At 42.9% G+C, this 26565-nt stretch overlaps 1 protein-coding gene across 7 annotated transcripts in view; it reads left to right on the top strand.

Moving 5' to 3' along the window:
- Positions 1–26565, top strand: part of MAP2K4 (mitogen-activated protein kinase kinase 4) — a 103871-nt gene that overhangs the window by 43805 nt on the left and 33501 nt on the right. For 5 of the 7 annotated variants that reach the window (XR_010838233.1, XR_009332667.2, XM_059048523.2 and 2 more), the window contains one exon: positions 13986–14160. Coding sequence is in view for 4 of the 7 variants with exons in the window: in XM_059048523.2 (XP_058904506.1) it covers positions 13986–14160 (175 nt within the window). In the remaining 3 variants the exon portion in view is untranslated. Of the gene's footprint in view, positions 1–2510; positions 2626–13985; positions 14161–26565 lie in introns of those variants that run through there. The other 2 variants (XM_067021508.1, XR_010838234.1) reach the window with 2 other exon arrangements.

The following is a 26565-nucleotide window of genomic DNA, read 5'->3' as shown; positions in this document are numbered from 1 at the left end:
TTTCATTGCATTTTATAGCCAATTTAGATTATTTTCATTTTTAAATTAAAAACAATGTTTTAAGAATAACTTTGTGTCAGTGAAATGTTGCATTTTTTTAAAATTGAAAAGTGCTTAATGATTATAGATTGACAGTTTTGGGCCTTTCTCCTATGTTAGGAGACTTGGAAGGCGCAGCTGTGTCTTCTCAGCCCGGGCACCATTGACATTTTAGGCTGGATAACTCTTTGCTGTAGGGGCTGTTCTGTGTGTTGTAGGATGTTTGGCAGCACCTCTGTACTCTACTCGCTAGACGCTGTAGCGCCCCCTCCTTCAGTTGTAACAACCAAAAATGTCTCCAGACCCTTGGGGTGCAAAGTTGGCCCTGGTTGAGGACCACTGACACACACAGCATTGCAGGTGCACCCGGGTGGTTGCCATTGCCTCTCCTGATGGAGGAGCTGCAGAAGTCAGATACAAGAGACGTGTTCCTCCTTAGCTTGGGGTTTCAATGGGTGCAAAAAAGGGGAATGTAGGGAAGGGATATAGGGGTATCTCATAGAGCCCAGGGAGTGCATCAGAGTTTTGTGAGCGACTGACAGCTGTCAGAAACCAAAGCAACCCAATAGGTGTTCTGTCATAGGTTCAGCAACTGTTTATTGAATGTCTGCCATCTACTAGGTACTGTGGTGGCAACTGGGTATTTCATATTGAGAAAAAGAGATGTGAGTGCTACTTCATGAAGCTTAAGGTTTAGAGGTAGACACAGACATTCAGCAAATGAATGAATGAATGAAATTATAAATAGTATACCTGCTATTGAAGGACAATAACCCAATGCCATGAAAGAATGAAAGAGGGGCCTCATTTGGAGTGGAGGTGGTGAAGAGATGGCCATGGAAGGCTTCTAAACCTGTGTAGCTTTTTACTAGGTTTGGGGAAGGGGCTGACAGGAGTGTCCCAAGTGGAGGCAATAGCATGTATTTGAAGTTTCAAGATCTCAATCAAGGTGGGAAAGGTTCAGCTTTTTATGGAACTGAAAGAATGCCAGTTTGAGTGGAGAATAATTGAGAAGGAGAAGTGGATTTAAAGTAAGGGTGCAGAGATAGTCATGGGCCAGGTGATGCGGGGTCTTGTAGGCAGAGTTGGGGTGATGTACAAAGTGTAGTGGGAAGCTGTAGCACATTATAGGCAGGTGAGTGACATGATCTGATTTACGTTCTGAAGTGATGATTCTGGCTGCTGTTTGGGGTATGCACTGGAGAGAGGCAAGGACAGAATTAGGGAAACCCAGCAAGGCTGTGCTAGTGTAGCTGAAATATATGGGTGGTGATGACGTTGAGTTGACAGGGGAGGCAGAGGGAAGTGGACAGATTGCGGAGATTTTTGGAGGCAGCATTCATGGAAATTGGTAATAATTTGAATGTGTGTTGTGAAGAGGGGAAGGCATTCATAGTGACTTCAGAATTCTGGCTTGAATGATGGGTTCAGTTGTCATTACTGATGGGGGACCACTGGGTGGGTCTGGAGCTTCAGTGGACAAGAGAGCACAGAGGAGCAAGAGTTAAGCTTGAGATTTGCTAAGTGTGAGATGCCTGTGAAATATCCCATCAGAGATAGCAAGGAAATAAACATGACACATACTCTGGTGTCGAAAATAAGACTGTGGTGTGCAGAGAAAAGGGTACAGATTGGAGATAAAAAGTTGACAGTTGTCAGCATATAGATGATAACATTGTCTAGGAAGAGAGTGTATCTTGGTGAGACCATTGGGTCCAGGGCTGAACCCCGAGGAAGTGTGACATTCAGAGGCTGGATACAAGAGGAGCAACAGGCTGAGTTAGGAAAGACGTTTGAGAGGCCGGAGGCAAATCCATAGAGGGTGATGTCATGGGAACGGAGCATCCTTTCCGAGGGCGGGGTGGGCGGGTGGTCAGCTAGGTCTAATGTTCTGAGAGTACTGGTAAGGCTGCTTTGCTAGTGATGACTCCTGACGTGCCCTTTTAAACTACTCTGATTTCTTGTAATACTTGGGGGGATGAGGTTTTAGCCACCAGTGGAGATTGGAGCCCAAATAGGGAAAGGATCTTAGGAAAACTTGTAACCTGTTGGTTTAGGGCAGCTTTCCTAACCTTTTCTGTAAGAAGCACAGCCAGAAAAACCATTTCAGCGGTATGCTTTGAGCATAGGTGAGAAACATCAGCTCGTAGGGAATATGCAGCAAGATGTAAACGTGAATGCTTGTGTGGTCTATTACTGTCTTCCTGGTTGGTTAAAGAAAAAGTGCTTTCTACTTCATAAGTCAGTACTATTTCAAAATACTGCAGATTTGTACAATTAATACCTTCTGTTCACTGAATATGGATATCAAAATTTGAATGTTTGTCTCTGGAGTCTTTGAGCGATTCTTCTAGAAATTTTTCTTTTTTCAGTTTTTCCTTTTGCCTCATCTTAGATCTTAGCAAAGATACTCATTTTGTTAGTAGTGCCAGGAAGCAGGCAGTTTCCATGGCAACTGACAGATTGCGTTTACTGTGGAAATTTCCGGAATTGACAGAGCTGCATTGCAGAAGGATGCATAAAGCGGCATTCATCTAGAGGCCCTAACAGTATGGACACAGAAGAACGGTTGCAGTGCTGTGCAGGGTATGTGTTACGTTTATTTTCCCGTCTAAGGAGGATTACGAGTTATGAGGAGAGGGTAAAACAGCTTGAGGCATTTTAGTATATGCTGGCTTGCTAAAATCAGAGAAGCTTTGGGAAAAAGGAGGAGAAATGATTTGGGAAGAAAGATGTGTTTGATAGCACTGGGAGGAAATCAAGATAAAGATAAATGAAGTAGAAGAATGCGATGATGAAATACGAGGAGAAAACACACTTCAAACTGATTAGATAATAAAGGGGTCTTACAGATGGTGGTTCTAGACACAAGAAGATATTTATTTATCAAAGGAAGATTAGCAGGCGTTGGCAAGCTCAGGGAACCCCGTTCTCCTGTACGGGAAGGAGAATGTTGGTAAGGTGATGAGCTGCTGCCTGCTGAAGGGTGATGCGCAGCTGTGAGGGCTGCTCTGGGTGTGGGGAGGTTTGCTGCTGCCTCGTGCACTCACTTCCCTGCACGCAGGGAGAGTCAGGGAAGGGCCGGTGGACCCTCAGTCCTACTCCCTGTGGATTTGTGGAGGATTTTTAAGAAAAAGCCTGAAATGTATCTCGAGATTAAATTCTGGAAATAAAACTATAGGACTTGGGTAGATAATTGGAATTTCTTATCCTCCAGAGCATGATGGAAAAATGATATGAAAAATAGATAGGATTTAGATCATTTAAATGATAGGTGATATTGAGCTGACTGGACGTCATGTAGGTTATGTAGTCAGCAAACTACAGCTCATGAGCCAAATGTGGCCTGCTGCTAGTTTTTGAAAATAAAGTTTTATTGGAATGTAGCCACACCCATTTGGTTACACAGTTGCCACAGAGACTTGTGTAGATGGCAAAGCTTGAAATGTTTATTGTCTGTCCCTTTACAGAAAAGTTTGGTGACTTGTGATTTAGATGGTGTATTGGATTCCTAGGGCTGCTGTAACAAATTCCCACAGACTTGGTGGCTTAAAGCAACAGAAATTTATTCTCTAGGGTTCAGGAGGCCAGAAATTCTGAAGTCAGGGTGTTGGCAGGGCTGTGCTTCTTTGGAAGGCTCTAGAGGAGGATCCTTCCGTCCTTTTCCCTAGCTCGGGTAGCTCCTGGCGTCTCTTGGGTTTTGGTAGTATGACTCCAGTTGCTGCCTGTCCTTACCTCCCTGTCTCTGTGCGTCTCTGTTTCCTTTTCTGTCTCTTTTAAGGACACTCATCATTATATTTAGGGTCCACCCTAATCCCGGATGGTCTTTTCTCGAGACCATTTTCTTAATTACATCTGTAAAGATAAGGTCACCTTCTGAGGTTCCAGATGGACATACCTTTTGTTGGGGCTACAGTTCAGCCCACTGTATATGGTGTTAAAGAACTGGGTTTTGCCTTCATAGACTACATTCTGTGTTAAGAAAAGTCAGTTCCTGGCAGGTTTCCTTTGGAAACCTGTGAGGCATATCCTCTGAAGTAGACCTGCTGGAGAGGGTGTTAAATTTACTTTTCAAGGACCGGACAATACAGGCATAGTTAAAAATCATAGCAGACAGCCTCTTTGATGCAAACAGAAGCAGCTGGGTGGAGGTAGTACTGGAATATTTGCAGGAGAAAAGGTACTAAAATATTCACAGGAAACCATGAGCATTGTCTAACGTTAAATGTCTCCATCAGTCTCTCCTCAACTCCCACCCCCTAAAAAACAACAAAGTGAATCTGGAAATTTTGTTTGTTTGTTGTTTTTTTTTTTGCGGTACGCGGGTCTCTCACTGCTGCGGCCTCTCCCGTTGCGGAGCACAGGCTCCGGACGCGCAGGCTCAGCAGCCATGGCTCACAGGCCCAGCCGCTCCGCGGCACGTGGGATCCTCCCAGACCGGGGCACGAACCCGCGTCCCCTGCATCGGCAGGCGGACTCTCAACCACTGCGCCACCAGGGAAGCCCGAATCTGGAAATTTAATGAAAGGTAGTTGGAACCAAAATGAGAATCAGAATTTTGAGAGATTAGACTCATGACTAGATTATGACAATGAGAAATACATATATGATTTAAAATAAGTAGATTCCATACATGAGTAGAGTGACTAGAGCTGTAAGTTTGAGACTATCTTGACTCTTGTTAGAGAGCCTTTGTAAGAGCATATAGACTGTTGGCCTAGGCAGGCGAGGTCCGTGACGTTTCCTCTTACCTTCTGAGCACATTTATAAGCCATAGTAATGACAGTAGATCTCTATCCTTGCATCCCTTGGAAGTTTCATCTAGCATATTTGGGTCTGTTTGGAAATGTTTAAGCACTGGTGCACGCCCATGGTGAAGAATCAAATGGTGGCCAGGGGGTTCCAGAGTGGGTGCTGGGGCTGCAGAGAAAATCCTCCTCACTCTGACCTCAGGGACCCCAGCCCAGTGCCTGCAGCCTCAGCTGTACACCTGAAAATGAAGCCCCTGCTGTAGACCTGATGGAGATAATCACCAGCAGAATTAAGCAAAGATGGTTAGAAGTGGATCCAAATCAGATTTCACCAAGAATAAGCAGTACCAAACTAGCCTACTATACTTAAAAAAAAAAGTTACTGGGCTATAGATCAGGAATTTGCCGTGGGCTGGGTGTTTCTTGATTTCACCGTATGTGGGTACAGAGGAGGAACAGGAAGCCCGAGCCAGGATTTTCAGGCACAGTTTCCTGAAGGGCAAGACTGGATGAAGTTCGTGTATTCTTTCTAATTGAATTCTGCTAGTCTGTGACTGTGTGTATCTTGAACACCAAACTGAGACGTTAGGAAGCGGTAGGAATGGAAGTTTTCCTCTCTTCTTCCTTTAACAAGATGTTTTGTGTACTAAGTGCCACCCATGTTGAATTGTATGCTTCAGCTTAAACAGCTTCAGAGAAAGATTCAAGTTTAGTTACAATCACTTTATTTTTTATATAAATTTATTTTATTTATTTATTTAGTTTTGGCTATGTTGGGTCTTGGTTGCTGCACGCAGGCTTTCTCTAGTTGCGGCGAGCGGGGGCTACTCTTCGTTGCGGTGTGTGGGCTTCTCATTGTGGTGGCTGCTCTCCTTGCGGAGCACAGGCTCTAGGCGTGCAGGCTTCAGTAGTTGTGGCTCATGGGCTCAGTAGTTGTGGCTCGTGGTCTCTAGAGTGAAGACTCAGTAGTTGCGGCGCACGGGCTTAGTTGCTCCACAGCATGTGGGATCTTCCCGGACCAGGGCTCGAACCCGTGTCCCCTGCATTGGCAGGCGGATTCTTAACCACTGTGCCACCAGGGAAGCCCCGCTACGATTACTTTAACTTTTAATTTTTCTGTTGGCATCTAGAATCTACGTAAGGAAATAGAATGAGATAAGGTTTAAAGCTTAGATTGGGATTAAATTAAGCTGGTTGATCATAGTTCATACAAGCTAAAATTTAAGTACTATAAGGGGTTCAAAAATACACTAGATTTCAAGTAGATATATAAAATAGATGCATAGCAAAACGTGTCTGTTAATACAATTTATTTCTATAAAATCTTTTTTTCTCATTGACTTATTTGAATAAATGTCCCCCCAAAATGATAAAAATAAGCTTGAGAATGTAGTTGTTTAATAGTTATGTGTGTAAAAGATAATTCACATAGTAATAGTATTAAAAATTAGCTACAGTTTAGGAATGAAAAAAGTGGTTCAGACCCTTGGTTCTTATTTGCTTGAGGAACTAAAGTTATGACTTTATAAAAGCAGTTTCATATTTGTAGTATAAAATGATGTATGAGTAGCAGCTGCCTGCTAAAATATTTAAGAAACAAAGGTGAAAATATGAAACACAGAAAATTAAGACAACTTCATGCTAAATGCTATATCTGATAGCTAGTAACAGTAACAGCCAGGGTAAAGAAAAAATGTCCCCAGGGTTTGTCTTGCAACATTCCTGCAGAGGCTGCCTGAGGTAAGGGGGCCCCTTCTGAGCCTCTAGTCTCAAAGACTGAGCATCTTCACTCTGTTTCCTGCCCTCCGCCCTCACTGGTAACTACAGAAAAATACCTGGAGAGGGATGGGAGGAGGAGGAGAAATGGATGCAGACACATTCCACTGGGTCGTGTGGTCGTTCTGAGAAGTGTTGTAGGTGGTCGCAGAGAAGGGTTGTAGCAGCAAAGTAGACTGAGAATTGTATTTTTATATTTGCTGCTGTCGGCTGAGAGCACAGCATTGGAGAACAAGGAGATTGGAGGGAGGAGCATTTATTTGCCTTTGGAGCAGTGAGTGCTTTGATTGAGTGCACTGAGCCCTGGATGCCTCAAACTGTATACATGCTATCAGCTGTAGACATGGGACAGCAGAGCCCTTTCACACAGAGTGGGGCCCAGGGAAACTCAGTCTCTCTCTCTTCTCTCTCTCTCTCTCTCTCTCTCTCTCTCTCTCTCTCTCTCTCTCTCTCTCTCTCTCGACAGTTTTGAGGTATAATTGACATGTAATAAACGGCACCTATTTAAGGTGTACATTTGCTGAGTTTTGAGGTATGTGTGCACCTGTGAAACCATCACCGCAGGCAACATGATGAACATATTCATCATCCCCCAGAGTTTCCCCTGCCCCCTTGTAGTTTGTATATCCAGACGTTTGATTTGGTTCTTCTCTCCATTCTTTAGTTTCTTGAACATATGGGATAGAGCAATAAACACTGTTTCATTGTCCTCGTCCACTTATTCTAGCATCTCTGTCATTTCTGGGTCACTTTGAATTGGTTGCTTTTTCTCCTTATGGTGGGTCATAGCATCTTGCTTCTTTGCATACTTGATGATTTTAGATTGCATGCCAGATATTGGGTGCTGGCTGTTTTTGTATCTTATAAGTATTTTTGAGCTCTGTCCCTTGGTTAAGTTCCTCAGAAACAGTTTGATCCTTTCGAATCTCTTTTTTCAGCTTCGGTAGGTGAGACCAGGTCCCTCTGCGTGCTTTCCTGAATTCCTCATGAGTTGTGGAGTTTTCCACTCTTGTGGGAGGGGACAGGAGTAGTTGTATGAGCCTGGGTATCATTCCCTCTAATGCTTTTGGGTGGTTCTTTCCTCAGCCTTGTGTAGGTTCCGCATAAGCTTGTGCTGATCAAGGGGAGGCCCCTGCACATCTGTGGGGTCCTCCTTCTGCGTGGCTCTCTCTTATCTAGTGCTCTGCCTTGAGAGCTCCGTCTCCCCAGACTCCCAGATCGGTCACCTCCTCGTGAGGATCTGCTGGATCTGCCCCCCCTGTGTTGCAGTCTGTGAAGTCTCCCTAGGCAGTACGCCCGCTGGGGTGGCTGCAGGGCTCGCCTCGTGTATTTGTGTATTTCCTGCCTCTCAGCCTGGCTCGCTGCCTTTTGTTGTCGGCTGTCCAGGGTCTTCAAGACCTTCCCGTGTATTGTCTTTTTTTTTTTTTTTTTTTTTTTCAGTTGTTTCAGGTGTGAGTATCAGTCTGTCTCCCGATGCTCCATAATAGCCCAAGCGCAAGTGCCACAGACACTCACCGTGAGATAGGAGGAGGATTATGGAATTAGGGGATAAGATCTTCAACGCTTTTGAGAAAGAGCATCTTGGAATATGATATTTTGCAGCATTGAAAATCGTTTTTTACAAGAATGATTAGAATTTGTGATAAAGTAGAAGAAATGGCATTCATAAAAAAAGGATTGGAAAATACTGAGGAGAGAACAAATTTGGATAAATAGGCAACAGAATTACTGAAAAGGGTGATAGATGAGAAAAAAAGACATTGCTAGGAAACTGAAAATGCGGTGGTGGAATGAAATCCATATTGCATGTGGAACTTAAATGGTACTGCATGACAGCAAAAGAAAACAATGTGATGGGAATAATTGATTTGAAAACATACAAAGTAACACATTTTTACATATATGAATGCATAAATACAATCGGAAGGTAAACAACACCCTGGAGAAATATTTGCAATACAGGACGAAGGGTTGATAGGTATGTTAATAGAAAAAGAACTTTTTAGCAGAAGCAGCGACAGCAAAACAAACACCAGTCTAGGAGGGCTCTGGCTAAGGGGGTGTTATCTCAGGCGGTTAACCAAAGAAACGCTGTTTACCAAAGAGCTTGGAACATCCAACTCCAAGAGTGATACATCAACATGCCACTTAAAAGTGAGTCATCTCACCCCAGTCACCTTTCCCGTTGGCCTGGGGGAAAGGGTGCTATGGGCCGGGCACAGGCTCTCGCTGCTGGTGCTGTTCAGCCAGCGCAGACTCTCCAGGCAGCGTTATGCAACCATGTGGACCCTGTAATGGCTGATACGTCAGCGATGCACTCAGTGAGGTCTGTAAAGCAGTTGGGGCAACAGGTCATTCAGTGACCTATCCACATAGTACAGAAAAATACAAAGGACCGATACTGAATTGTTAATAGTGCTTTTCTCTGGATTATGATTGATTTTTCTTTTTAAATTTCTCTTCTACCTGTGTAGCCGTAAGAGGGATTTAGGATTGGGTAGTCTGCTTGGAAAAAGAGGTTCGGGAACTTGTCCTGCTGCTGAATTTGCATAGCAGAACCCTGTGTTTAGTAGATGGTGGGGCTGGGGCTAGAGCTCTCCCAGGTAACCTTGGCCATGCTGTTCTGTTTCTTTAAAAAACAAGCCCACCCACCTACATACAAAGCCCCAGGCAGCTTTACCAGACACCTGAGGTAGAAATAAAGCTTTTCTCAGGGCCCAGTCTGATTATGTTCTGGAACATTATGTCACAGTTGTTTAGTTGTTTTGGAATTGGTAGGATTTCAGAAATTCATGGATTAGTCTGGGCCAATGAAGGGATGGTAATTAAAATACAGTAGTGATGATTCAGTATTAAATAGTAAACGGACAAGCTGCTCATTTCTATCCAGAAGATCAATTATCAGAGAAAGTACTGAGACATGCAGATGGCCAACAGACACTTGAAAAGATGCTCAATATCACTAATTATTAGAGAAATGCAAATCAAAACCACAATGAGGTATCACCTCACAGCTGTCAGAATGGCCATCATCAAAAAGTCTACAAATAATAAATGCTGGAGAGGGTGTGGACAAAGAGGAAACTTCCTATAGGACTGTTGGTGGGAATGTAAGTTGGTGCAGCCACTGTGGAGAACAGTATGGAGGGTCCTTAAACAACTAAAAATAAAGCTCCCATATGATCCAGCAGTCCCACTCCTGGGTATATATCTGGAAGAAACCCCCTCTAACTTGGAAAGATCCATGCACCCCAAGGTTCACAGCAGCACTATTTCCAATAGCCAAGACACGGAAGCAACCCAAGTGCTCATCGACAGACAGCTGGTTTAGGAAGGTGATATATATATACGGAATGTGACGCAGCCACGACAGAGAATGGACTACTGCTATTTGCAGCAACATGGATGGATCTAGAGAATATTATACCTAGTGAAGTAAGTCAGAGAAAGACATACTATATATCATATATGTGGAATCTAAAAAATAATACAAATGAATCTGTATACAAAATGGAAATAGACTCACAGACATAGAAAACAAACTTACGGTGCTAACTCCCCCTGCCCTTGAATATGTAGACTTACCCACCCTGTGAGTGGCAGCCCGATATAGATATAAGGCATGAGAGAGACACTGCCAGAACATGTGTGCCCTCCCCGTAGGGTTAGCTCTGAAAGAGAGGAATTGAACGGAGTGTGTTTAGCTTCTTCTCTATATTCACTGATCAGTCAGTAAGGCCTCAGGTGAGAGACCACATCCCTCTGCACGGAACAGTGAGGCATGGGAGGAATAAGTGTTCCCTTAAACAGTTGGGAGAGGTAAGCCCTAAAATCTTTGTTATTTTCCAGTCAGTCATACGGCATCTTTTTATAAAGCCAGGGAACATTGTCGTTTGAAAAGGAACATGAAGATACTGATGACATGGGACATATACCCAATGTGTTTATAGTAGCTGTTGAATATCTGTTGATAAGATATGGTATGTCTACGAATTGATTTTCCAAATTTGATTCAAATGGATAAGGTTGATTGATTTTTTTTTTTTTTTTTTTACGTTTTAATCCTTTGTGTTGGTGTCTGTAGATTTCACCAGAGTCTATTATTACCATTAAAATTCTACTAACCTTTATATAGGAGAAACTATATTAATGGTAACATCAGTCTATATCTAAACAGCTTCCCTGGTGCTGTTAATATCTATCCAAAAATATATACTGTTAGAAATACTGTATTCAAGAGATACATTACGCATTTAATTCAGATTTGTGATCTGTAAGGCATTAAAAAAATGTCAGTGTGTAGCTGATTTTTTACCTGGAATGTGTATCATTTGATAATCTAATTACAAATCCTAACAACAAAGACTACTAAAACTTGTTTTCATATTAAAGACCTCTAAATCCAGAGGAGAATATTACTGATTTTTCTATGGACTTTTTTCTACTGGACTTTCCTTTGTAGAGGGCTAGATAGGGGGCTGGGATTGTATTCCTTTCTGAGACTTGGGTTAATTTGAGATTTGGAAACTCAGTCCTTTGCTTGTTTCTTGAGTGGACCCAACAAAAACATTGGAGGGCTGTCCTGGTTAAGTATTGCCCATGTAGAGCACTTAACCTATTTTAGAAGGAATATAAGAGTAAATAACTTGTTTACTGATAGGCAGAGGCATTGAGGATGACTTACAGGTTTGTGGAGTTGAGTCAGACTAATTTCCAGGTAAGAAATTAATAATGAAATGACTGGGAATTTCTGATACTGTCTAATAGAAGTAACACTTAAATCTTGTTTGCTAGATTTGCTTAAACTTAAAGACCTATAACTAGGGTTTTGGCCGCTTGGTACAGTTGCCTCAGTTGATTGACTGCTAGAGTTTCATGGTAAAGGTTCAGGTCAGGCTTCCAGATCTGGTTACTACAGTGCTTTATCTACGTACAGTTCTTCTTTGGAAGCAATCATGCTTGGACTAACTCTTATAACAGTAGCTGTGAAATTAACTCAGTTTCATTGGAAAGATCGCCAGTCCAGTATGAGTGAAGACTCTATGAACATGCCTTGGTGATGGCATAACCATAGCATGTTTTTCCATGGTTTTCACAACTCTTTTCCTGTCTAAGTGAGAAAATGGAACTCTGGGTAGTAATCACATTCTCCTGTTCATCATTTTCTTTTGCAGCTGTATTGAGATATCATTCATATACCATACAGCTCACCCATTTAAACTGTATAATCCTACTGCTTTTAGTATATTCAGAGTTGTACATCTGTCACCTTACTCAATTTTTGAACATTTTCATTAGCCTAAGAAGATAACTCACATTCCTTATCTGTCAATCTGTTCACTTTCAAAGAGAAAAAAGAATCTTATCCAGAAACCATAGAGCAGGCCTACAGTAAGCTAAACTATTAGCAGAGATATTTCATAAATCTAAAATTTGATCTTCGGTGTGATAGACAATGTTATAACTTGTTTTTCTCTGACTTTATGCAGTAATGAAATATCATTCATTTCATTTCTCAGGAATGCTAGCAACAAATGTTATTTGACACATTGTAATCATGAGTGATAGCCTTTGCCATATTCTTTTGGCTAGAAGCAAGTCGCAGGTCCCATCCATATTCAAACAGAGGAGCTTATGCAAAGATGTGAGTGCCAGGAAAGTGGAGGTCATGGGCAGCACCTTCGAGCCGGTCCGCCACTACCCTCAGCAGTAGGCTAGTGCTGTATATTTCACCAGTGATTAAATTGAGCCATAAAGATGGTGTTTTCTTGCCAGTGATCATAGAACAATAGTCATTATTCATGGAATTTCTTTATGTTAGAATATTTCCTGGCTTAATCTGTCTACTGCATGAAAAAGATTACTGAGAAAATTAGTCACTGGGCTTCATCTGCTTGCCTAGGTCTGATTTCCATCGTAGCCAGTTCAAGCTTCACCCCCATAACTGAATGGTCACTTATGCCACTGCTTTCTGGGCTCCCTTTGACTCTAAATGCTGGGGTATATATAATATTGGTGAAAGCATTTTGTAAACTGAAGAACTTGTTATGAATGAAAGCTGGTATTATGACTTATTAAAGTTATGATTTGAGAATCTGGCATTTGGAATGCTGGTTCACTAAGTTGTTATTTAGACAAAGCATAGTAACTTTTTAACTCTAACCTTGACTCTTGGTTATTATTAATATCAATGCTAGTATAAATGATTATTCTGGGGGAATGATTTTAAAATTCTAACTATATGAGAACCTTAAAAGTAACTACAAAAAACAGTTCTACTAATCTGAGAAAACATTTCCTGAATTTTGGAAGAAGAAATAGATAACCAGTCATGTTCTTGCTTGTATCATTAGATCAGATTTTAAAAGAGACTCTGATCATTTAATATGAAATTGAAGAAATGTAGATGATCTTCAATAGAATCTTTTCCTTTATGTCTGTTGCACTCTGGTTTGATACAGTTCATCCCTACTCATTGGTATGTGTGTGAGAGAGAGGCAGACACAAACGAGATTGATTTTACAGTTTTCATTGGATTTGCTTTTTTACAAAGTATGGTTAGAAGTTAATACTTTGATCTCCGTGCTGACATTTTGGAGGTGATTTTTTTATTTAATGAAAATCTGTAACAAGTGAGCGCTTCTGTCCATAAATCATTATTTTTTCACCCCATTGCTCTATCTATTGAGCAAGGGCTGAGAGGCTCAATTTTGAATAGCACACGGTAGTTTTCCTCTTAGAGCCAGCGGGCGAGCGGTGTAACTGTTCTCCCACCTCAGCACGGCTTTAGCGTGAATAGGGCAGTATCCTAAGGTTCTCATTCCCAGACTTCGCTAGAACCGTCTGGGTATCTTTAAATATACTGTTTTTTGACCCCTGTCCCCACATATTCTGATATAATAGCTATATGATGATACCTACGCATTGGGAGTTAACAAATCTCCCCAGGTGATTCCGATGAGCAGCAAAGTTTGTGAACAGCCGTATTAAGGATTGAGGACCTGGAATAATTAATGTTGGGTAAGGTAGGATAAGAACTTTTTGGAAATGAGGTTTGTAGCACCTGTGATTCTGCATTTGATAATGCAGTTTTGCCAAGTTTGGAAAAGATCTCATATTTGGAAATGAAACTGGTCTGCAGTGTTAGTTTCTTCAGTAAATGGAAATTTGGTTTTATGAATCCCATAAAAGCTAAGCTTATTGACTACCTGAATTTAGGCCTTTCTTAATTAACTCAGTGTGTAAAAAAGCAAGATGACACAGACGAACAAAAAAAAAATTCCCGGAAACCCGGAGCGCAGACTGTTCTAGTAACTGATGAGAAAACAAATTTTCCCACGCATTAATCAGTGCTAGCGAAAAGAAAAAAGTCAAAACCTATTTAAAATGTGGAAAAATTGCTTCCCAATATTTTAACAGAGAGAGACTGAGAACACACAGCATTGAATCGTCAGGAAAACTGAAGATCTCCCCTGAGCAGCACTGGGATTTCACTGCAGAGGACTTGAAAGACCTCGGAGAAATTGGACGAGGAGCTTATGGTTCTGTCAACAAAATGGTCCACAAACCAAGTGGGCAAATAATGGCGGTTAAAGTAGGTGACGCCCATGATTACTTTTGGTACTTTAGTCCACTCGGTGCAATTTCTTGGTGCAGTAACACTACTACTGCTCTGTTCTTACTGGTGTGGTCAATATGGGTGTGCCTGAAATGGTTTCTCCGAATGCTTTTGAGGGTGTTCCGTATAGAGGTTATCTTACCGGGGGCACGTTTTCTGCCTCTCGGGAGACATGAGTCGCGAGGCGTGCATGCCCGCTGCGCTGTGGGCGTAGGGTTCTTGACGGTGTCTTAAACTCCAGGCCCTCCCGCTGGCTGCCAAGGTGAGTTCCGGTGGGGCGGCCGCCGCCTGGGGGCGCCAGAGCCGCCCGGAGACGCGGCGCACTGGGTTGGGCGGGGTGCGGGGCTAGGGCTAACAGCAGGCTCGCTGACGGTTTCCCGGAGACCACGCACATGCTGTTGCCGCTAACCTCAACCTTACTCGGCCCTGACCGGCTCGGCTTCTCTCTGCTTTCTTCGCCCTGCGCCCCGGCTCCGAGGTCGTACTGAGACGCATCCGTTGTGGTGCCGCTGCCGCAGTCTGTCAGCCCTGTGAGTGTCGTGCCCCTTAATGTGTTCGTGTCAAACAGGAACGTCAAGAACGGCCGCAAGTGGAGATCGGCCGCTAGACTGTACCTGGCAGGCTTATGTCGGTACCCGTGGGGAACTCGTGGTTCCCGTCCGACTCCCAGGGGGCCCACGTCCTTGTAACTTGTTCATGTGTTTGTTCAGATGTTTCACGGACATTTGCTCTGTGCAAGATATTTCAGGAAAGTCAGTGATGGGGGGAGAAGGGCAGTTTAAAAGGAAAAAATGAGATATGGCCACACTCTCATCGAACTTAAAATTTTTATGGGAGCAGAGACTTTCCCAGCTTTGCAAGAACTGAGGATGGGTTTGCCGACAGTCTAAGCTCGTCTTCCTGTCAGTCCCCTCCCTGTTTTGAGAGTTTATCAAAGTGGCTTGATGAGAGGAGTGACCTGTTTCCTGCTTGACTTCTGGGACTGGATTTGTCTCACGTTAATATAAAATGCTGCCTGTGTTGAAGTTTATTGTGAGCAAAATGTTACTCTGTGTTAGCCTCCTTCACTGTTGAGCATTTCTCTTCGCTGGGTTATATAAAACTAATGAAAAGTTAATGGTGGGGAGAAACCGTAGGATTCTCTCTATGGGTTCCTAACCTGTTTTTGGTCATATTTCTTTTACAATGTGGTGACAACTGTAGACTTTTTTCTTGGGAAGATGGATACATATACAAAATTTTGCATGTAACCACAGACCTCTAAAGATGCCCAGGCTAAGACCTCTGCTTTGGATTATAAATATATATATATATATATATATATATATATATATATATATATATATATATATATATATATATATATATATATATAAAATGTTGTTTTTCTTGGAATGTAAACTAATTTCTCTCTTTTTATGTTGTGAGCTGCAGTGTGAGTGGAGACAAAGTCATTTTCTTTAGACTTTCCCGCATGAGTGTTGCGTTGCCCTTAAGTGCTGTCTGTGCATGACGCTCGCTTGTACTTGGCTGGGGCTTAAGGGAAAGCGATCCTGTATAACTAAAGCCCTAAACTTTTCTCCCAGACACCAGGGGAGGTACTTTTTAAATAATTATGTCCTGCTGTTTTCAGTCTGGGCTATGTGTGCTTTACTGTGTTGATCAGCATCATAAACTGTTCTGGTAAAATCTGGATAGACTTTAATCATGGTTAATAGGTTTTAAAGGTAAATAAAGAAGTTCCTTCACTTGCATGTTAAAGTTTTTCTTAATTTGCTAACATTTCAACTGTATAATGCTTAGTCAAATTTTGAAAGAATTTAAGAGTGAAAACAGGAAATTGTGGTCTGCCATTTGTAATCTGACCTTATTGTGAGATCCCCTGTTGGAAATGCTGTTGAAACCCCCCAACTCTTAAGAAGTGCTCCTCAGGTGGTGATGGGGCCCACGGACTGATAACTGTCACATCTGTGCTCGCCAGGTGACGCTGTCGACCTTTGTCACCTCGAACCCTTGAGCAAGCGTGATAGTTTAGCATGGGAGTGGTGCGAGGGCAATTTAAAATGAAAAAGGAAAAAATGAGATATGGCCACACTCTCACTGAGCTTGGTAATCTGACATTCCAGTCAATATATTGATGGAGTGTAAGGATTGGATTTCATGAGTTTGTATAATACTGGAAGAGTGTTTGTGCATTAATATGTATTCAAATTGGATACCAGTCTGATGAGTAGTATATGCCACCTGCTACAAATCTAACATGTACTGTTGTTCGTCCCTGAAAAACCTTAGCCCTTCATCACACCGAGAGTTTATTCACTCTTCACTTAGGCACACAGACCAGACTGACGAGTGCAGATACACAGAGGCATCGTACGGTTGAGGAGTTAGCTCTGACATTTTACACGTAGATGGCTCTGTTCCTGAGCACGCACCGGGTTTATCGCTGAGATGAGGGCTGGGGAGATCTAAAGGAACTGGGAGACAGCGGTTCACACTCCTGTTGAGTTTTCCTTGGTGTTGCTGAAATGAAAAACCCACTAGAAGTCGCTGTATACTAAGCGTCTTATTATGCACTTAATATAGAAGGATTTCTTTTTTAATTTTTTTAACGTCTTTATTGGAGTATAATTGCTTTACCGTGGTGTGTTAGTTTCTGCTTTACAACAAAGTGAATCAGTTATACATATACGTACATCTCCATATCTCCTCCCTCTTGCGTCTCCCTCCCGCCCTCCCTGCCCCACCCCTCTAGGTGGTCACAAAGCACCGAACTGATCTCCCTGTGCTATGCGGCTGCTTCCCACTAGCTACCTGTTTTATATCTGGTAGTGTATATATGTCAGTGCTACTCTCTCACGTTGTCCCAGCTTACCCTTCCCCCTCCCCGTGTCCTCAAATCCATTCTCTACGTCTGTGTCTTTATTCCTGTCCTGCCCATAGGTTCTTCAGAACTATTTTTTTTTTTTTTTTTTTTTTTAGATTCCATATATATGTGTTAGCATATGGTATTTGTTTTTCTCTTTCTGACTTACTTCACTCTGTATGACAGACTCTGGGTCCACCCACCTCACTACAAATAACTCAATTTCGTTTCTTTTTATGGCTGAGTAATATTCCACTGTATATATGTGCCACACCTTCTTTATCCATTCATCTGTCAGTGGACACTTAGGTTGCTTCCATGTCCTGGCTATTGTAAATAGTGCTGCAGTGAACATTGTGGTACGTGACTCTTTTTGAATTATGGTTTTCTCAGGATATATGCCCAGTAGTGGGATTGCTGGGTCATGTGGTAGTTCTATTTTTAGTTTTTTAGGAACCTCCATACTGTTCTCCATAGTGGCTGTATCAATTTACATTCCCACCAACAGTGCAAGAGGGTTCCCTTTTCTCCACACCCTCTCCAGCATTTATTGTTTGTAGATTTTTAAAACATAAATTTATTATTTTATATTTATTTTTGGTTGTGTTGGGTCTTGCTGCACGTGGGCTTTCTCTAGTTGCGGTGAGCGGCGTCTACTCTCCATTGTGGTGCGCGGGCCTCTCACTGCAGTGGCTTCTCATGTGTTGTGGAGCACAGGCTCTAGGCACGAGGGCTTCAGTAGTTGTGGCACGCAGGCTCAGTAGTTGTGGCTCGCACACTCGAGAGCGCAGGCTCAGTAGATGTGGCGCACGGGCTCAGTTGCTCTGCGGCATGTGGGATCTTCCTGGACCAGGACTCAAACTCGTGTCTCCTGCATTGGCAGGTGGATTCTTAACCACTGTGCCACCAGGGAAGTCCCTTGTTTGTAGATTTTTTGATGATGGCCATTCTGACTGGTGTGAGGTGATACCTCACTGTGATTTTGATTTGCATTTCTCTCATGATTAGTGATGTTAGGCATCCTTTCATGTGTTTGTTGGCAGTCTGTATATCTTCTTCGGAGAAATGTCTGTTTAAACCTTCCACCCATTTTTGGATTGGGTTGTTTTTTTGATGTTGAGCATGAGCTGCTTATATATTTTGGAGATTAATCCTCTGTTAGTTGCTTCGTCTTCAAATATTTTCTTCCATTCTGAGGGTTGTCTTTTCGTCTTGTTTATGGTTTGCTTTGCTGTGCAAAAGCTTTTAAGTTTCATTTAGGTCGCATTGGTTTATTGTTATTTCCGTTTCTCTAGGAGGTGGGTCAAAAAGGATCTTGCTGTGATTTATGTCATAGAGTGTTCTGCCTGTGTTTTCCTCGAAGAGTTTTATAGTGTCTGGCTTTACACTTAGGTCTTTAATCCATTTTGAGTTTATTTCTGTATTTGGTGTTAGGAAGTGTTCTAATTTCATTCTTTTACATGTAGCTGTCCAGTTTTCCCAGCACCACTTATTGAAGAGGCTGTCTTTTCTCCATTGTATATTCTTGCCTCTTTTATCAGAGATAAGGTGACCATATGTGTGTGGGTTTATCTCTGGGCTTTCTATCGTGTTCCATAGAAGGATTTCTTTATCAATCATTAAGCTTATCCTGGAAATTATCCTAAGGTTTACTTGCAGCATCTGCACCAAAGTGAACTGTGGTATTAACCTGATTTTTAAAAATTATCGTTTATTCCTCTGTTTTAGTTTTGAGGGAGCCCTTCCCCAAATTTATTTGGCCACATATAAGAAATGTTTGAAAAAATGAGTTCCTAGTTACAGGAAATAATTATCTCCAAGAGATAATTAATCTAAAAATCAGTTATGATATCATAAATCAGATTCAGCAAGATAACACAATATATGTAAGAGTTATACTTGCCATAGTTTCAGACCTTTGGCCTGAGCACAGTTCCCCAAGCTGCCAGGGAGGTTCTGTGTTAGACTTAGGATGTGGGAAATTGGAATCCTTCTTTTTTTTTTTTTTTTTTTTTTGCGGTACGCGGGCCTCACTGTTGTGGCCTCTCCCGTTGCGGAGCACAGGCTCCGGACGCGCAGGCTCAGCGGCCATGGCTCACGGGCCCAGCCGCTCCGCGGCATGTGGGATCTTCCCGGACCGGGGCACGAACCCGCGTCCCCTGCATCGGCAGGCGGATTCTCAACCGCTGCGCCACCAGGGAAGCCCGAATCCTTCATTTTTAATTGCACATGCTTGGATAAGCAGGTTTTACTCTTCTGTGAGTAGTTTGTCTTGTACTACTTTGTCTAACTCTGCCTGAGCGACTGAGTCATGGGACTGCTGAGGGCAAAGCCATCGTGGCCTCAGGGTCTTTTAAAGCTCAGGAGGGGCGTCCTTTGACTCTGGCTGGTATTTCAGGCTTGGATCGTTATCCTCTGCAAGTAACATTTATTTCACGCCCCATTTTGCGTGATGGTGGAATAACCACTGAATGAAAAGATTAGACACGTACAGTCACCATCTCCTAAGGTGAAGTAGGGCTTAGCTAAGCTCTGCTTAGCTGTCTGGCAGGGCTGGTTATTACAGCCAGTTCTGGGAAGAGCCCAGAATTCAGGCCAAGTGTTTGAAGAAGCAATCAGGATTAGGTTTCCAAGCTAGGGTTAGAGAAATTCAAATGTGGGAGAAACCCCCAGCAGAGTTAGTCCAAAGACGATCAGAATCTACTCAAAACAATCCAGGGACACAAGAGTCAAGAGTGAGGAAGAGTAGCTACAGTGCCATGGTTCAGGCCCATGGCTGGAATCGAGTGGGACAGCAAAGGCGGATTGCTACCAGAGGGAGGGTTTACCTCCTGCAGGCCTGGGCTGCCGCCCCCTGTTGTTAATTGGGTCCGGATTGACTTCTTGAAGGATCGTGCCCTGTTCTTGTTTGTAGGCTATAAGAGAAAAAGCAGGGGAGAGTGGGAAAGAATGAAAATGGGAGGGAATAGAAGGGAATGAAATTGCTGTCGCTAAAGACAGAAGGCAGTGGAACTGTTACTTGGAGGGTGAACGCGGGAGTAAAGGTCTCACGTCACTGGAGAGCGGAGCTGATGCTGGGCCTCTAGATGGGGTAGGGAGGTGTGGAGGTTGTCACTGCTGGCCACTGGGATGAGCGTCGACTCTTCTAACCAGAAAAGCAGTAGGCCCTTCGCAGTTGGTGAGCTCCTGCTTCAGGCTTTCGGGCGTTCCCCTTCCTTGGCCGTCCGCCCGCCACCCTCAGCGCTCTGCCTCTACCCTTCCAAGTGCCCTGCTGCGCGGCTTTCGCTTCTCCTGATCCCGGGCTGCTGGCCCCATCGTGATGCCTGCATTCTCGGCTCTCCTTGGTATTTGGGTCTTGACGTCAGTGTGCTTGAGCTGAGACCCAGGTCACCCCGAAGCCTGGTGGGCAGGACCAGAGCCCTCCGCCCGAGAGTGTCAGCACCACAGCCCGGCCCTCCCTGAGCAGAGCAGCATGGGCCTTTCCCGGCCCCCTGGGTGGGCCTCCTGCGCAGGTGGGGCTGCGAGCGAGGGCGGCAGCTGGGCCGGGGCGGCCTCGCCATTTCTGTCGGAAGTTCAGTGCTGAATAGTTTGCGTGGGGGCTGTGAGCTGTGTCGGAGGAGGGTCATTTTAGTCTCAAGCGTTGGTCTTGCACCGTGTTCTGAAGGCAGTAGAATGGTACTTGACAGGCGTGGCCTTGATTAGAAAAGCCTCTTTCTGATGGTATAGAGACCTTTGTTAGGCAGTTGTGTTGAGTTTCAAAGGTCCACAGCACTAGCATTTGATTTTCCAGGTCACTTGTGGGATGCAGAAGCCATGGCTATCTTGTTTTGAATTGAGACTAGAGTCCAGTGTCTTAGGCTCTCATTCGATTGGCTAGATCCACGTGGCTTATTAAGAAACCCACAGTTGATTGCCCCATATTATTTTATGTTGCTAACGTTGCTTGAATGTTGTGGCTTTGCAATGAAAAGTGTACGTGGTGCCCTTCCAGGAGCGGACAGATCCCAAGGATGTGGCAGGGCTGCCCCCGGTCCCTGGTGTAGTGGGGATTGGAACTCCTAGGCTGTGTGTGTTTCTTTTGCTGTTGCACCTAGTGGATTCTGTTAATAGAATTGTATGAAGACCCCAATAAATGAAGTAGACAAAATTCGTGCTGTTCTGGTTGATGGGATGGATAGGAGGTGCCTACCCGTATCGGAAGCCCTTGGGGCATGAGTGCTGAGGAAGGAACGTTTGGGATCCACGTGGACAGTTTGGAAATGGTTGCTCTCGGTGAACTTTAATCAGCCATTTTTGTCTCTGAACATTCTAGACGCCTAGTTTCCGAAACCCTCCACCTTCACTTGACTGACCTGACTGAACTGTGACATAGGACTGTATCCCAGCTTATGCAGTTATTTGGAGAAAAACCCGTCTTAACACACCTCACTCTAAATGAGGATCCTCTGGAACAATATTTGAACAATACCTCCTGCACATTTTCTGTCATTCTTTGTTATGTTACAGCCATGCGTCTGTAATTGTTTGTATATCAGATTTCTCTCTTCTCTCGCTGTGTTGTCATGGGTACCGAAGTTGTGATCTGTCATTTATGATCTTTAGGCCCTTAAGTGTTTCAGGGCTGAGGTTGACGTTGTCCTCTTTACATGTGGATGATGTAATGAGTAAGTAGAGAGGAAGACGGTACCACCCTTTGTCAAGACTTCTCAAGCTTGTCCTATTAACCATGTCCTCAGGGCAGGTCTTCCCATGATGTGATATCACATATGTTGTTGGAAGTGATCTCGCACGTTCTCTGATGACACACAGCACAAGATATGTAGAAGGAATTAATTGGACCTCAGTGAGAAGAAGGGGAGGTCCTACTGTTAATTAATTAATTTGACTAAGATACAATCGAGAGTTCATTAAATTGCTTCTAAAGACTCAGATGCTTTTGCAATTAAGAATTAGTATCCTTTCTTTCTTCCTTAGTAAAAACATGTGTTTTCATAATTTAAAACAATTGATTTAACAGACACACAATTTGTTACTCTTTGACATGAAAAACAGTTTTGCATCTGTGATCAGCACTCCAAATACTTTTCCTTTTTTTTTTTTTTTTTTTTTTAAACTGTTTGTTTTGGCTAATGTTGCCATCTGCTTTGACCTTATTAGTGATAGTATTGTAAGATATCATGGACGTTTTTTTATGTCATCTGTTTAGAAGACTCTAGCAGCTAAGGTTAAGTGTCTTGCTGCATCTGTGGGATATAGAATCTTTGTTTTGAAATTAGGAAAATAAGAATGCCTAGGATTTCCTGCAGCTCAGAGGAAAGTGATAGCTCACTGATGTGCTGCGGTGGTTTCTGGGGTTTTCCAACTTTGTATTAGAACTGAATTCTGGACGTTTCTGCTGGGAAAGCAGCACATTTGTTGTAAGGATCGAATGTTTGTAAGAATCCAAGGGGACACTTGGGGATCTGCGTGTGATCCTTGCTCTCCTATCCCCTACCTCCCTGACTTAGGTTGATCTGAACTCATCCACTGACTGGCAGTGGATTCCCCTTTGTGTTTTATTCTCTCACATATTAACCTTAGGAGGAGTCCCTAACCAAGGGGCAGGGACTGCTTAACGAACAAGGCTGCGCTTCTGGCAGGGCAGTGTTGGTGTTTGTGGATCCTAGGATCTGGATACTTTCAAAATACGTTTATTACAATTATATCAATTAAGAAATCCGTGCTCTCTTCCTCATTTGATTTTAAATGAAATGCTGTAGATACCTTCATTCCATCCCTCTTTATTTTCTGTGGAGAGGAGTCCACTCGAGATCCCATGTGCTGTGTTTGCCCAGGTACCAGCTCTAGGATTCCTGCATGGGTGACACTTATCAGTGTCTACTCAGTGCAGTGTCTTAGGCTCTCATTCGATTGGCTAGATCACATGGCTTATTAAGAAATCCGCAGTTGATTTGATTGCCCCATATTATGGGGCATTTGCTCGACACAACAGGGAGCGCTTGATCTCATTGCTGTCCTGTGAGTGAATCAATCGCGCAAGCCCTCATCCCGTTTCGGCAAGGTATTTGGCAGTTACTTGGGTAGAGAATATAAATACTGTTGGTCACCTTAGATGGTGAGAGGCGCTCAGCTAGAGGGGTGAGCCCCAGCCACTGAGAGCCGAGTTTGAGCTACCTGCAGGTGATAGCGGATCCCACACGGCTTTGCCGAAGGCTAAAGACCTTCTGGTGCTCTGATTTCGGTTGGCGGTGAGTTGAAAGTAGCACTTTGCCTAATGGCCCAAATACTGATAGCTTGCATCACTTTATTCCATGTTAAATTGTTTTAGTCAATGCCTAGAATAATCTTTAAAGCCATACACTGATTTCCTCTATAGCTGTTGAATACATCACCTTGCTGAGTTTCGTCGTGTCTGTGCGCAGATTTCTGATCGGGGAACTCACCCCTCATTCACTTTTGAATACTCATACCTTATTCCTAACTTACTCTAAGCAGCCACAGATGAACACGGGCGCCTTGTTACACTGTCCTCTGGACCCTCAGCTGAGCCCTTCAGAGACCCGGCAAGAATGTGCCGTGTGAGAGTTTAGAGACTGTACCTGCCAGGGCTAGTGGTCATGCCCTTCCACATGTCTTTTCCCATTTATTCTGCTCCCCATGTATTTTCTCCATTTCAAAACAAAAGCACAGATGGAATATCAGTTAGAATTGATAGACGTTTTGTAAGTTTATTTGACCGTGTTGCTATTTTCAAGTCTGTCTTTCTGAAGTCAGTTCCTGGACTCCTCGGTTCTTGATCCCTGATATGTTTGCAGGTGACGTGTATCTTTTTTGCCTGGAACGCCCAGATCCTAGAAACATCTGTCGTACACATTGTGGGACTACTGTTTTTAATCAGGAACATGTATGACTTAACAGTCTTCTTTACCCTGAGTCTTTCGAGTATGTGATGACCTATTTTCTCCTTCTGTAAACATGAATGGGATCAGGTAACCCAGGGGGCCTTCTCCACACACACATTATCCAACAGATACAGCTGGTCATTGGCCTGACCTTTCCTTATAGCTTGAGTTGGCAGATGGAACAACTCTGGGATTTTGGTGAGAGTCCAGAGTTCTTGCATAGGACACAGGCAGACACAGACTGGGGTCCTCTCAGGGTGGGCCCCAGTGCTTTGGTGTGTGCCTGGCTTCTCTAGCAACTGAACTAGCTCTGAGAACTCCGACACGGTGATGTGGGTTAACTCTGAATCAGAGTGGGTGGCAAGGACGCTACCGGAATCAGCTAGGTGTTCATTTAGCACCCAGGCAAAGTGCTCCTTGGAGACCCACTTCTGAGGACCTACCCTGTGGGCCTTTTTTCATTTCCTCTTTGCCACAGTTGAGCCATCCTGGCCTTACCCCATAATAGCAAGTGGGTCATCATCATACTCTTTCCCTTTGTCCCTTCCCCATGTCACTCCTGACCTCTGAAAATAAATTGAGGAAAGAAAGAGAAATGAGAAAGCGACACTAATGCGGTCATAGTATCTCAGTAAGAAGGGGTGAAATCGGTTTCCTTAAGAGTGTGTACTGCCTGTTTTCATCCATCCTCTTGGCTTCTTTCTCTCTGCCCTCTCCACCCCGGTCCTTCAGTGAATTTAGTCTTCATAGTTCCCCCAGTCCCTTTCCATCCTAATAATGTGTCTTAATCAACTTGAAAGTCCTTCATACTTACTGTTACTGTGTTAGTTTTGTTCCTAACTATTCACCCTTGATGGGCACCAGCAAATTACGTGAGAGGTTGGGTTGGCAGGATTTGGAGATAAGGCGAGAGAATAGTGTGTGTGAAATCCCAGTGAACAATTAGAGGACATCTAGAACTGTGTCATGTTTAAATAGCTGTTCATATCAGTAAAGGAGTATTTATACTTTAAATTCAAGTTGTTAAAAATTGAGGCATTCCAGGTGAGGCCAGGTATAAGCTGTCAACATTTAAATTTACCAATGACTTGAAGATGCCACATTGTACAGGAAGAAAGAAAGCAAACTTCCAACCACTTCCTCATATTTCTGTATGATTATTAGAGTGTAAAACAGCTTTGTATACAGATTTGGACAACAATTTTAAAAATATATTTTTAGCTTCAGGTATATAAATTTCTTCACTGTAGCAAACTGCTTATATAAGTAGGGTAGTAATTCTTGTTTTGCTTTAAAAGTGTTTTCTCTACATTATGTTCCAAATAAAGTAAAATTGTAATAATTTGAAAATACTTCATTATTGGAAATGCTATGTAGGTTGATTTTCAAGAAGTAGTTTAGTTTGTCCTGAGAGAATGTGATAACTTAAGCTAGGTTAATAAAACAGTGACAAGTAAAAGCTCAATAGCCCCATAAATGAAGAAACAAGAGTAATTTTAATGATATTTGGGTGAAAGTGAAACTTTTCTTTAAAACTTAAGGTTCTTGAGATGATTTTCTTAAATATTTTCTCCTTTCTTAAATAGAAAAAAAAAAAAAGTGTTTGCTGAGCCCAAATAGACATTAGCCTTATCTAACTTTAAATTTTTGGTATCAATAAATGAAAATTTCCTGTAATTCAAGGCATTTATCAACACATTTGATTTCTGAACATTTAAATTACAAGAGAATTTCAAGTAGTGTGATTGGCTTCACCTTTGCATTTGCATCTTCCAGCACCCTCATTAAGGACAGCTTTATAAGGAGAAGGGAAGTTTGTTCTCAGTGATGTGTTCCATTTTTGGTGATTATGCTCCCTTCATTAGAGAATCCGAGCCTTACTTATTTCAAATGGTAGAAATCTTTTCCATACACATTACTTTGATGTTCCATTAGAAAAACTTTCCTGGTAGTGACTTTTATTACTAAGTATTTTGTCATTTGAATCATCGATTATTTGTGTTTTCTAACTTGAATTACTTATTGAATTACTGAATTAAAATCATTAATTTGAAGCTACTGCTATTGTAGGAGATGTATGCTTATAGTTAATCTCCTCTTTGAGTCCTTCAGTCCTTTTGAATTAGCTTAGTTTATTAATTCCTCACATATAATAAATGTTACAATACGACCCTAAAACTTTAGTATCAGTGTAATTAAGAGCTAGCTGTACTTGCTCAATTTTAAACAATTGAGGTGCAGTACCAGCAGCTAGTCCTCCAATGCCCATCGCTTGGACGAGATGTTCAGAAAGTGTGAGGAGGTGGTGACAGGCGTCGTTAGAGCAGTAAGGCCATCCGGCAGCCCCCACCCCCCCCACCATGTTCTCTTTCATGCTGGCAGTGGCATTGAAGAATATTTTACAGATGGACAGATTTTCCTACCATGCTGACGCCCTCAAAGATTACAGCTGTGCCAGGAACTCTCTCTCCAGTATGGTTAGTAATAATCCTATTACATCAGTTAGATGCTGGGACTTCAGTTAGGTCTCCAGTTAACACAGTAACATGTATCCTTTCTGTAGCAACAGCAGTGTTTTTAGAAATTGGTCCCCGAGAGTCAGTTATTGATGAT

This window comes from Kogia breviceps, chromosome 19 (assembly GCF_026419965.1).
Source record: "Kogia breviceps isolate mKogBre1 chromosome 19, mKogBre1 haplotype 1, whole genome shotgun sequence".
Classification (NCBI taxonomy): domain Eukaryota; kingdom Metazoa; phylum Chordata; class Mammalia; order Artiodactyla; family Physeteridae; genus Kogia; species Kogia breviceps.
The sequence above is the reverse complement of the archived record's forward strand: the minus strand, read 5'-3'. Positions and strand labels throughout refer to the sequence as shown.